The sequence below is a fragment of the Prinia subflava genome, chromosome 2, assembly GCF_021018805.1.
Source record: "Prinia subflava isolate CZ2003 ecotype Zambia chromosome 2, Cam_Psub_1.2, whole genome shotgun sequence".
Taxonomy (NCBI): Eukaryota; Metazoa; Chordata; class Aves; order Passeriformes; family Cisticolidae; genus Prinia; species Prinia subflava.
The window spans coordinates 91,805,022-91,817,202 of record NC_086248.1 but is presented as its reverse complement, the minus strand read 5'-3'; the positions used below and the strand labels follow the sequence as shown (position 1 = coordinate 91,817,202).

General features: G+C 36.2%; 1 protein-coding gene across 3 annotated transcripts in view; it reads left to right on the top strand.

Annotated features, from left to right (window-relative positions):
- STRN (striatin) overlaps window positions 1-11,721 on the top strand; it is a 68,805-nt gene extending 57,084 nt beyond the window's left edge. For 2 of the 3 annotated variants that reach the window (XM_063391012.1, XM_063391014.1), the window contains 4 exons: window positions 317-457; window positions 2,719-2,826; window positions 3,677-3,763; window positions 3,850-11,721. In XM_063391012.1, coding sequence (XP_063247082.1) covers window positions 317-457; window positions 2,719-2,826; window positions 3,677-3,763; window positions 3,850-4,019 — 506 coding nt within the window. In that variant the 3' untranslated portion in view covers window positions 4,020-11,721. The remainder of the gene's footprint in view (window positions 1-316; window positions 458-2,718; window positions 2,827-3,676; window positions 3,764-3,849) is intronic. The other variant, XM_063391013.1, reaches the window with a different exon arrangement.
- The last annotated feature ends 460 nt before the right edge of the window (window positions 11,722-12,181 follow it).

Sequence of the window (12,181 nt, the reverse complement as noted above, 5' to 3'; positions counted from 1 at the left end):
TTTAAAGGAAGGAAAAGGGGGCAGGGGGTTCTTGCTTTCTTATTTTCTAAGTAGATTTCTGCACAGATACAGCATCTTAGTAAAGAACGTTGCTGATACACATGTCCAAAAAAACAGGATTAAAATTGGCGTTTTACAGGGAAACCTATTTAGATTTGAATAATTTATATTTTAGAATGCAGCATTTCATTTTATAATTGTGGTCCTTTTGATGTTGAAGTGCTTACTTTTTTTTAAGGATTTTTGGGGTTTTTTGGTTTTTTTTTTTTTTTAATTTTCTTTACACCAACTACATCTTCTCTGCATTGTTTTCTAGAAATGGGAATCCCTTCATCTGTAGACCTTGTGAGCAGTGACCCAAGCCTCATGGTAGCATCATTTAACAGTGGACACACTAGCATTTTTAACATGGAGACACGGCAAAGAATTCTTACCCTGGAGTCCAGTGTGGATACTAGTATGTATCAAAAGCCCCAAACCAACTAAAGGGAAAGAAAATTGCTTGTTTAAGATTGATACTGTTAATAATCTTTTCAGTGTTTCCAAAGAATCAGGCAGTGTCATGAGAAATTACAAGATGAATTATGTTCTGAGATCTAACAGTAAATTGCTACTACTACAACAGACCTCATGGGTATTGAGGTGTAGCAGAGGAGTGTGCATATTTTTGAAATAAGATAGAAGAAACAAGCTCACACACTGAATTCCTCTTCAAGGGATAGTAGCATGAGAAAAAGCACAGGTTTCTTTAATACAGCTTTGTGATCTTTGCAGATTCAATATATCCATTTTCTCTTCAGTCCAAAATTGCAAAATAGAGGCAATATCAGGAAAATTTAATGTTAAATTTATTTAAAAATTGGAAGTGTGTGTCAATTTTTCTATTTATTTATTTTTCCTCAGAGGTATCCATTTTCTAAGCATTATTGCACTTTTAGCTCATTTGGACTTGGGCTTTAGTTGAAATTTTCACTGTAGGAGGAAAGCAAAGCTTCAGTGAAAGAGTATTAATTTACAAGGTCACATATAATGCCTTGGATCATGGCATAGACCAATATTAGAAGTTTCAGAGGATACTGTCAAGAGCCTGCTATCAGTAAATTATTTTACCCTGATTCTACAAGGGACCAGAATGAGCTGAAGCACAAGGTTTCATATTCAGGCCACAGTGGTAAAACACTGAGTCCTTTAAAATTCTGATACTTCTTCCTCCACCCTTAGGGTTTTATATCACCAGATTCTACTATTTAATTATGTTTTTAAAAGGACTAAGCCATTCTTGTTGGCTTTGCTTGTGTGTTTTAAAATATTTACATGACTGTCATAAGAGCAAATGGAAAGTGCCATATCTCTTTAGGTTATTCCTTACTGTGCTGTAAAAAAAATTCATTTAACCCACATCTTTGTTCCTGTCTAAAAAACCAGTTATAAATTAGTAATGCAATTCAGTGGAATCACCTTTTTTTCTTCCCTCCCCTTCTCCCTTCTATTTTTTTCACCTCCTCCTTCCTGTAATTCCATAATGTTCCTTTAGGAAAATGAGACACTGGTATGGCAACCAGCAGTCCCTGTTTAGTAGCTTTAGTTATGTAACAGTACTATAAAGCTTACATGTGTTTTAAAAAAATAAATTATTATTTCTGCAAGAACTAGACAAGAGGAAAATGTCACCTGAAATGCCCTACCACACTACTTAGGGACTCTGCTGCTCAGTATAAGCCTCTGCTTGGCATTTTCCAACTGTGAGGATGGCTTGCTGTGATGAAGGTTCATGTGCTTTTAGTAATTTTAGGGAGTTTGTAAATATGAGTGTGGAGTTTTTTTCCTTAATTTATACTTTCACAATTTTTAAGTGTCCAGTGGCTGCTGACACTGCTTTGTGGTTCAGATTTTCATAGAAAGGTGTAAAATGACATCTTTGCCATTTTAATAGCAAGTGAACCTTCAGTAGTATTCAATTTTGTTTATTTTAGTAAGAATTTTGATTAAATTATGTGAATGTTCTTTGGAAGCAATTTAGCTAAAAATAGTCAACATGAAACACATTATCTGTAATTTGAAGTTCTATGTAATGACTTTTTGTGGGTTTTGTCATAATCTTTTCCTCTTAAGACCCCTCTTGCGTTAACCTGTGCATCTCAGCAGTGCCTGGATTTCTAACCAGAAAATTCCTACACTTTTTTTCTCTCTGTGTGTATATATCTCTCTATATGTGCATGCTATTTCAGAATTACTGAAGGTGAGGAAATTGACTCTCCAATGAATGGGCTAGCATCCTTTTCTTTAATAATATTTCAATACATATATATCAGATGATAAGAGGTAGATTTTGTTTGCTTCAGACATACTGCCTGCAGTGTTTATTTTCCTGTCCTGTATGTTATGAAGAAAGTTTGACTTGGCAAGAGAAGGAATGTGTGTGAATGAGGTGTTTTCAGTCAGTTTTTGGTTTCACATTTTTGCCTGATGTGCCTATCTAAAATCAAGTCCAAAAGCTGTACCTTATTTGGTATATATGTTTTAAGTATGTCTCTATCCTGTGTAGTTTGGAAAGTATTTTAGAGGAAAGTGCATAACATAAGGTGCTAGCTGAGTTTCCAGGATATATATGTAAGGAATATTTTGCAAATTAGATTGATTACATATTTATTTCTTAGTAGCAATCTTTCAAAGAACTTAGCAATTTACATATCCTGATGTGTGTGGGTTTTTTCTTAGCAGTCAGTTCTTCCTGTCAGATAAACAGAGTCATCAGCCATCCAACTCTTCCAATTAGTATCACTGCTCATGAAGACAGACACATCAAATTCTACGACAACAATACAGGTACGCATCTTTCCAGCAGGTCTTAGCCACAGCCATTGTGTGATACAAATCATATTCCCAATTTTGTTATGATCAATATTATTCACACAAATGCTGAGGGATGTCAAGAATTGGATAGCCTCTGAAGCAGAAATCTCTCATCCCCAATAAAGTCAAAAGATTGCCAGCCCACTTAAAGTTTTATTGGCAAAGTGATAAGGAACTTGCCTCTCTCTGTCCATTCTTTTTGAATGTCCTATGTATGGGGTTTATAAATATTTAACATAAAAGGCATTTTTTTCAAAATCTTCATGTTCTTATGTTTATGTTGCTTTTATTGTTTGTCTGTATTATTTTGCTCTTGAGAGCAGGAACCTCTGGCACTCCTTTAGTGCTTCCTAGACCCCTGCCGCATTGGACCCATGATCTCTTATTTTTAACATGAAATCATTGCTATAATTATAATAAGCTGTGATAAAATATTAATTCTCTCTGTGACAACTAACATTATCCCTTATTCCCATGTAGTTTATATTAATTTCTTTTAGCATGCTCAGCCCCTGCCTTCCTTCCCATTCAAGATCTTACCTGAGAACTCATTTAATTCACATAAGGGGCAGATATTTAAAATGCACAGTGATTGCAGTGTCAGGATGGCTTAAAGCAAAGGTCTCATAAACATTGATTACTGTTACTGTGGTTCTTGAGAACTGTAAACATTAAAATACTCACTTCTTGTATAATTTTAATGATTCAGTCATGGGACAAGACCTTCTTGTGTTTATATCAGCTGTGGTAGGGTCATAAGCAATGAATTCAGATAACAAAGTTAACTGCAGAAAATAACCTAAATAAATCTTTTCTTTCAAAGGAAAACTGATCCACTCCATGGTAGCTCACTTAGATGCAGTTACAAGTTTAGCTGTTGATCCTAATGGCTTGTATTTGATGTCTGGCAGTAAGTACATTCAGATTTCATTTTCTTTTTCTTATAACGGTGGCAGGCATGCAAATTATAAAGAAAACTGTTTTCCCTTTCTTCAGGCCATGACTGCTCGATTCGCTTGTGGAATCTTGAAAGCAAGACCTGCATCCAAGAATTTACTGCTCATCGCAAAAAGTTTGATGAGTCCATTCATGATGTGGCATTCCACCCATCCAAATGTTATATTGCCAGTGCAGGAGCAGATGCCCTGGCTAAAGTGTTTGTATGACAGAGTGCTTCCCATTCAACTTTAGCTTTGTATATATTTAACCAGCTGCACAAAAGAGAAGAGGAGGGCATGAGTTGTTTTATCTTGCCCTATAATTCAGAGAATGTTTGTAAGTGTTTAGTTTTGCAGGGTGCTGTTTTCTAAATTGACGTTTGTTCTGGTTTCTGTGAGCTCAGCTGGTGCTGAGAGCTTGGAATCTCTCAGTTGCAAATAGTTTAAAAAAAAAAACAAAAACAAAAAAAAAGCTTTTATTTAGAGGGTGTGAATTTTCGTCCAGGCAGGCCTTGGGTGAAACTAGGTCTACGTATTCTCTATTAATAAAATGGAGTACTGGAAAGAAGGGGTCTAATTGCATCAGGGAGTAGGAAAAGAGGGAAACTTCCTAGGATGCTTCTCATTGAGGAATCTTAATGTACTCAAATCACCCGGAAAAAGTGATTTAAAGTCGGTTCACATGCTCATTACTGTATCATGTGAGAGGCACCTTGTCATCCCTTTGGTATGAATAAAGTAGATCTTGTTCAGAGAGCAGTAGTGGATAGTTAATCTCAGCCACCTGGCTGCTAGCCTAAGATAAACGCAATTAAAGGAAGGCAAATTACTAACATAAATTATAATGCAGTAAAGTTTCTGTTACATCTTCTGTGTTTCTCAGTAAATATTTAGTTTGCAAAAAATTTATATAATTTTTTTTAAGATTGTATTAGCATACGGCTAGAAACTGAGCCTTTAGTCTAAATCCCAATTAACAACAGACTGATGCAGTCTGTGTATACTGTAGTAGCAAATTTAACTTATTCAGATTTTAATGCTGTTTAGTCTTGGAGATCTGGCACAAGAAATTATCAGAAAGCTTTCCAAAGAAGCTGTCCTAAAATTTTACCTATCAAGCATTCATCTCCTCTTTCTGTTCCTGCTAAAAAGGGTTATCATTCTGGGCATTAAGGATAACAGTGAAATACTTTGTTTGAAGATTAAATCTGATGCTTTATATGAGTCCTTTTAGTGGAATAGGTGAGAACTATACCAAGCTCCATCAGTCTTGAGAGATTCTGCTACTGCTAGAGAAATTTCCCAGCTACACCATTTGAGGGACTTTTTTACTTTGTCCTCTTCACTGGGTGTATGTGCCATTGATTGGGTTACCTGAAGAATGAGTGCTTCTTGTAATTACTCAACAGATGTGCTTTGTTTATCTATTCAGAGCTTCTTTGTTGATTTGACAAATAACTTTTAATCCAATCTGTTGGTCTTTTTATCCCTTCTTAAAGGAAGGTGAGTGGATTATTTTCTGTTATGTGTCATCATCAGAATTATTACTGTTCATAAGCACGAAGTTGGTGTTTTTCTCTGATGGGAATTGAATGCAGAATTTTTGGAGTTGATTTCTGGTGCTGATATGAGTAAGAAAGAACCCAGTGCAACTCTTCATATACCAGCCTTAGGTTAAGACTGGAAACTGATAAATAAATATTTATCTTTAAACTGACGCTTCATAAGCAGGAGTCATTGAAAGATAGCAACATAAGGTTTGACTATGTTGTTTTTAGAGTGCCATTTGGGGATGGGACCACATTGAAGTTGATCTCAGAGTTTAAACCAAGTATATAATTTAGAATAAAAGGTTGACCTGTGCTGTTTGAGCCTGCAACACATTGTATGTACTGCTAAAATATCCTGGAATACCTTTTATTGCTCAGAATATTCGCATATGTCACTTCATGATAATGATATGCAATATATTTCCTTAGATAAGATTAGAACTTTTACCATGAAACAGATGATTACAATAATAATACAGATTGTTTAGTTTTTATAAAATGTTTTGGTTATGATGAAAAGGAGGAAACTTGGCTGCAAAACTGAGCATTCAACTTTGTGAGAATTCTGTGTACTTGACTCATATTCTTTCAGTGTCATTATTTTATTTCTTTTTGAAGAGAAAATTGCAAAGATTTATTTGAAAAATTCTAAAATTTATGTATATTATATATGTATATATATATTGTAAACATGTATTAAATGTGTCTAGTAAGGGAAGACTCCATGGGTGCATTTTAATGTTTTAGTATTAAGAGTTCTCTTGAGTTTGTGTATACAAAGGATAATGGTGTGAGTATGAAATGAATGTTGTGCTTTTGCTTACACAATACAATATGTAGTCACAGTTGTTTAAATTGCTGTATATAAAAACTAATAGGCCAGCATGCTTGTTTTTAAGGACTGTCATTCTGATTACAATTGGAATGTAAGAAGTGGCTGTTCAAATGTGAATTGAAAGATGTTTCCTTCTCACTATTGAGCTCTTGCTCAAACCGAAAAGTGATTTTTTTAAAAGCTGGCAATAGCTAGAGGATGAGGTGCCTTTAAAAAACAAAACAAAACAAATGTAGCCTTACGAAGAGGTTGTGGAATATATATATTTTTGTGCTTGTCTTCATAATTGATGTCAATGTCTTTTTACTGTACTTGCTCACATACTTGTAGGACTGCAGGGTATTGTGCATGAGCCTGTCAGATCTTCTGAGCATCATCATAGGAGATAGGGTTGAAAAAATTATTTAGGTTATCTAGTCCATATGCTTGCTAAAGCAGGGTTGTAGACTTGTGCGTTCAAATATTGTCTTGGCCAGTGAGATTTTATATGTTCTAAAACAATAAGGCCTCCTTTTAAAGATTATTTCAATGATTGCATCTCACTGGCAGGAGGATTTGTGATACTTAGTAGCTCTTTTTTGTAACTTCATGCCAGTATTCCACACCATGTTTTGTGCCATTTTACATATTCTTCTTAGTCTTTGTAATTCAGAACCTGCATGCACACCCTGGTTCCATCTGTATATTTGCATTCCTTTCTGCTTTCTACAAGCTATTTTTAGTCTGCTTTTTTTCCACATTTTCTTTTTTTCATCCTTTAAGCTCAGTTCTCCAAATATTGGTGTCTCTACCACCATTCCACATGCATGATTTGTTGAACTTAGTCTGAGGGTCATCTGTTAAGTGTGGTTGTTATTTGGTTGGGTTTATCCTCTGTAATGCGATGCTTTTGTGTAGGAAGACCAAGTTTTGATGTCTGACAAACTTAAATTGTATTTCTTTATTTATGACAACTCCTTTAAATAACATTTGAGCATTGCTGCTTTTCAAGTTTCCTCTTCACTTTTAGTATGTTATGATTCTTTTGCAGCTAGAGACTTAATTCCTGTTTCATGATTATCCTGGATCTTACAACCCTTGAACTTCTGACCTCTGAGGGCACTAAATTATTTTTTTTGTTCCCCTTGTATGTGCAGTTCTTCCTGGTTCAGTGTAATTAGTAACTTTAATGAGTGTGATACATAGGTTTATTGAAAGTGTAAACAAAACTGGACCCAAGGCTTATTCTTGGAAAAAACCGTTTTTCTGCAATATCAGCATATAGCATTTTACCATTACTATTTTTCCATATCTAATTTACATGGTAATTTTTTAATGGTTAGCTCATATAATTTTTTGTGTATGTTAGCCTGTGCTAATTAGATTTTGATTTTACTAACTAATTTAGTGGGAGAATTTTCAGTCCTCCTGTATCTTCAAAGTTGCTCCACTAGGTTTAAATACTTTCCCTTTTAATTTCCTTCACTGGGATGTTTGCTTTCACATATTTGATTTGGTTACCAAAACACTTGCACAGAAAGATTTGGAGAAGCTTGGAAGAAGTTATAGATATATTGTGTCACTCTTACAAAATCCTAGTGTCTGCATTTATTTTTGGGCCTCAGAGAGAAAACTTCCACATAAAAGATTCACTGCTTTCATCTGATTCATCTTTATTTTGGTAAAATATGTTCTTTAGCAAGAAGCCTGTAGAACAATATGCCATATACTGTAGGCTATTTCTTTAGGATATGTATTTTCAAATAACATTATGTTAAAGCAGTCCCATGTAATTTATTTGAGTAAGTGTGTGGTGTTCACCATACATCTTTATGATTAGGTCATACAACACTGTTTTCCAGTTACAAATTTAAAGTAACCAGAGACTTGTTCTTTTGAATAAATGTGTGAGAGATAAAGGATTTAGTTCCACCACCTTTTCAGTACATATGTAGGATCACAGATGTGTCCCCTTTCCCTGCCTCCTTAGGTTTTAACAGTGTAATTTTGGAGAGCACCAATTTCTGTAAACTCATGTGTTCTTTGAGCAGTATTTAATGGGAGAAGTGTGGAAACAAACAGTTGAGAAGCGGGCATAACTATCAGATAATCAATTCTTGGTTTTACTAATGCCTTTCAAGTTGTATATTTGTAAACATTTGCAGGCTGTGGCTTGGCAGTGTGTTTGCAGACTGTCCCAGGTATCCAAGAGCCTACTTGGTGCCTGTGTGAAATACCTAGTCTACCTGAGATGCATTAAGGAAGAAAATGTAGCCATTGTGGTTGTCCTGTGCTGAAATTTGTGGCTGTTTAGTGGAAGTTGGTTTGGACTACACTGTTAGAAATGAAGAAATCAGAATATGATAGTTAACCACTTCATGTGGTAAATTGGTTTGTGTAAGACATGGCACTCTTTGACATGGCATTATGAGTTTCCTTGGGTAGCTGCTGCTCATGAGCATCGTAAAGATGCTTAGCATAGTTGTTACTATTGAGTGACTGAGAGGATAAAAAGATTTCCCCAAAAAAGTTCTCAGATGTTTCAAGAAGCTCCTTTTTTTCCATAAGGATGTGAAGGTGTTGAGAATATTTTATCTAAATCTGATAACGTGTTTAGTTGGAGGGAGGTACAATAGGTGAACAGTCTTGACTCTTTCATCATCAGCGTCTTTAAGCTTAGAGAAAGCTTAAACAGAGTTGTGGAAATGATTTGCCTGTAAACTGCCAGTGAAAGTCTCTGCCACGTTCCTGCTGAGCAGCAGAGAAACTGATGGACAGCAGTGTTGGTCCATCCAGTTGTGTCAGGGATGCTTTACAAAAAATAGCCCCTATTGTAAAAGATGGTGGTAAGTACAGCAGAGCAAATGAACAATATCCTGCAGGGAGGTGGAGTAGGGCTAGGATGACTCTTGTGTGAATAGTCTTTGTTTGGGCACTCTTGTTTAGCTGGTGGGAATGTTCCCAGGAGAGAGGATGATTGGAAATGTGACCTTTAAAAAATATCTGTGCCTGTGCTAAAGAGCATACCTGTGCAGATTATCTATACTGTTGGTATATGCTTTTTATCTTCCCATTTAAGTTTTCCTTTAGGATATATTTTCAGAGAATCTTAAGATCTCATCTGCAGGGAGCTCTTACTGCAGGATAAATTTCATAAAGGAATGCTGATTTTTCTCTTGGAATGGTTTTTTGAAGCAGAATTTCAGCTTCAGCCCCACCCCTCTCACCACCGAAATACTGATTTGTATCTCCTTACACCTAGGTCATTTAGTTCTAGTGTGTTATCTCAGCCTGCCTTCTTACTTGGCTTTGCTGCTCTGTAGTCAGTTGTGAAAGCTTATGAATTGCTGTATCATTTAAGATGTTTTTGAGACTCTGGATTCCACTACAGAAGGCATAAATCCAATTGAATAGTATAATTTGTGGATCTCATCAGGTTTGTTGTCAGGAGAGACTTGTTGTTGAACTACAAAATCCAAACTATGGCTGAGCTAAAAAGACATTTAATAATATTATATTCTTCTTAGCCCAACTTCTTCCTGCTTAAGTGTAGACTGTGGTATTGTGTGTTAGACTAGTTTTGCCCTCTCATGCTGCCAAGCCATGCTGTGATCCTGGGAGATCACACCAGTGTTCAGACCACGCCCCATGCACGTGTTTCTAAGCTGCTCAAACCTGTGTTGACGTGGTCCTCCAGGTCAGTCTTCTTCGATTCCCTCAAGTTTGAAATGCAGGCACCCAAAATTACTTCCTGGCTATTTTGAGTAACCCTTGGTCCTCACACCAGAGTATTAGACTGTGATGTTGAAAAAAGATTTATACAGCTGGATTTGTACTATTCTGAAAGGGAAAGGATAACTTACTGCCAAGCCAAATATTGTCATTATTTTTGGATTACTTGTGAAAAGCAGCCAAAAACATTGTATAAGGGATAAATGATGGACTTCAAGCTAATATTTTTCCATTAAGAATTTATTTTTTTATGCTTCCTGTCATCAAGATACAGTGCTTTCGAATGTAGCTTGTTTTCAGATGTATGGCTCCTAGAATTGTTTCCTTGCAGTTGGACATTTGCAGATGTGCATCAGTTTTGAAAACTGTCTCATATGTGTTAACACTTTTGGAAATGCAAACTGAGCATGTTAGCTACTGATTTCTTGTACCTTCATAGTCCAAGCAGACTGAAAATCAGTCTTGTGCTATGTTTTCCTTGAATAGTGCATCTGAAAAAACTTGTAGAAGGAACTCCATGATGAGATGACTTTTGTTGCTGTAAGATTCTTTGTTGACTTTTGTCAACTTGGCTTTGTATTTTGCATAGTTATCTTCAGTTGACTGTCAGGTTAAAAAAGACAAGTTTCTTTGCCGTATGGACTGTAGCTTGGATTTTTTGTTGTTGTTGCTTATATTAATCCACTTTTTTCTTTTCTACTAGAACTTAGAGATACCTGACAGCTCTCTTTAGAAGTTACTACAGGTGATAACCACTAACACATTAGTAATTACAGTGACTTCCCTTCTGTTTTGGGTCACTTCCGTGGCAGATTGTTGATATGAAAAGGCTACTGTGGCTGATACACAAACAGCTAAAGGAAATTAGGATTCCCCTTCAGAATTATGCTGAGGTTATGATTTTATACACCAATTTTGAATGACTACTTTAGAACAATGTTGGGCTTCAAGTGTATTGCAGAATTTTGGATCCAAATGGGAAATACCAACTTGTTCAGTTGTAATCTGCTTGTCAGTTTTTTGTGTATGGCTCAGTACAAAGCCGTGTCAGAATTGCAGTACCACCAAAATTACCTTGTTTAAATGCAACTGTTGTACAAAAGTGAGTGTTATTTTGAGTGGGAAATTCTGTTTCCTAATTTATGAAGGAAATAGTTTTCATGGGAGTAAACATCCATAAATGTAATATATTTCATGATTTTGAAAAGGCTTATTAATCATGGGACATGAGAAAAATGAAAGTGATTCATTCTCCAAAGATTTGTTTAGTGTTTATTATTACGAGTATAAATTTTTGCTTTAAGTCGAAATGCTTCTTCAAAATCTTAGTATTAAACTTATTACTAAAACTCAATAGTTTAAATGCTGGATAAATACCTAAAATGGCAAAGATAGAAAATTCAGAGGGAGATTATTTTGAAATATGCCAGTGTAAGTTTGAGCTTCTCAAGTGCAGCCCTGAATTTTCTCTTTTTCACTGCAATTCCTATTTTGTGAAACTTCTTGGATAGGTTATATTTAAAGCTACTTTCACTTGCCTGAATAAGTCAAATAAATATTTTGTCATTTAAAATGATATAGATCTGCTTATGTTAGTGTGCCATTTAAAAAGAGACCCCATTGAGGTAACCATGCAGGTATTTTTGTTGGTATGACAGTAGTGGAGTGGGGTATGTGTGTACTGTACCTGCGTTCTGTGCTGAGCAAAATCACACGGACTTCCAGAAATAAGCAATGGTTTTTAAGAGCAGCTTTATTTAATGTTGCAGCAGCAAGTGTCATTTGTACCATATAATTCTGTAAATTGGGTGCTAATAAATACTATTTTTCAACATTTTGCATTGTGTTCATAATTCTGCATTTTATCACAAGATATGTGAGGTTTTGGAGTGAGTGCTAGGAGGGGGAAGTGCATTAGGAGAAAGACAAATGGACTTGTTTGGAGGGGCTTGAGGTAAGTCCATGTGAAATTCCTGCTGAACTGTGTAGTGTGTGTTCACAGGAGTGCCGTGGTTTTTCTGTTCTCCCTGTGTCTGGGTTTCATGCTGCTGTGACACCCCACGTCCTTCCATGTGCTGAGGCACGTGGTCCCTGTGTGGGGGTGACCGGGGGGTGAGCAGACACGCGGAGTGGGTGAGGGTGTGCAGGAGCTGGTCTGTCAGCAGGCATTGTTCACAGCCAGACACGTGGCTCTTCCCAAGGACGGCGTTCATTCAACGTAAAAATAAACGCGTGGCTCTGCCCTTGGGGAGAGGATGAGGGAGAGCAAACCACACATCACAGATGGCAGCTGC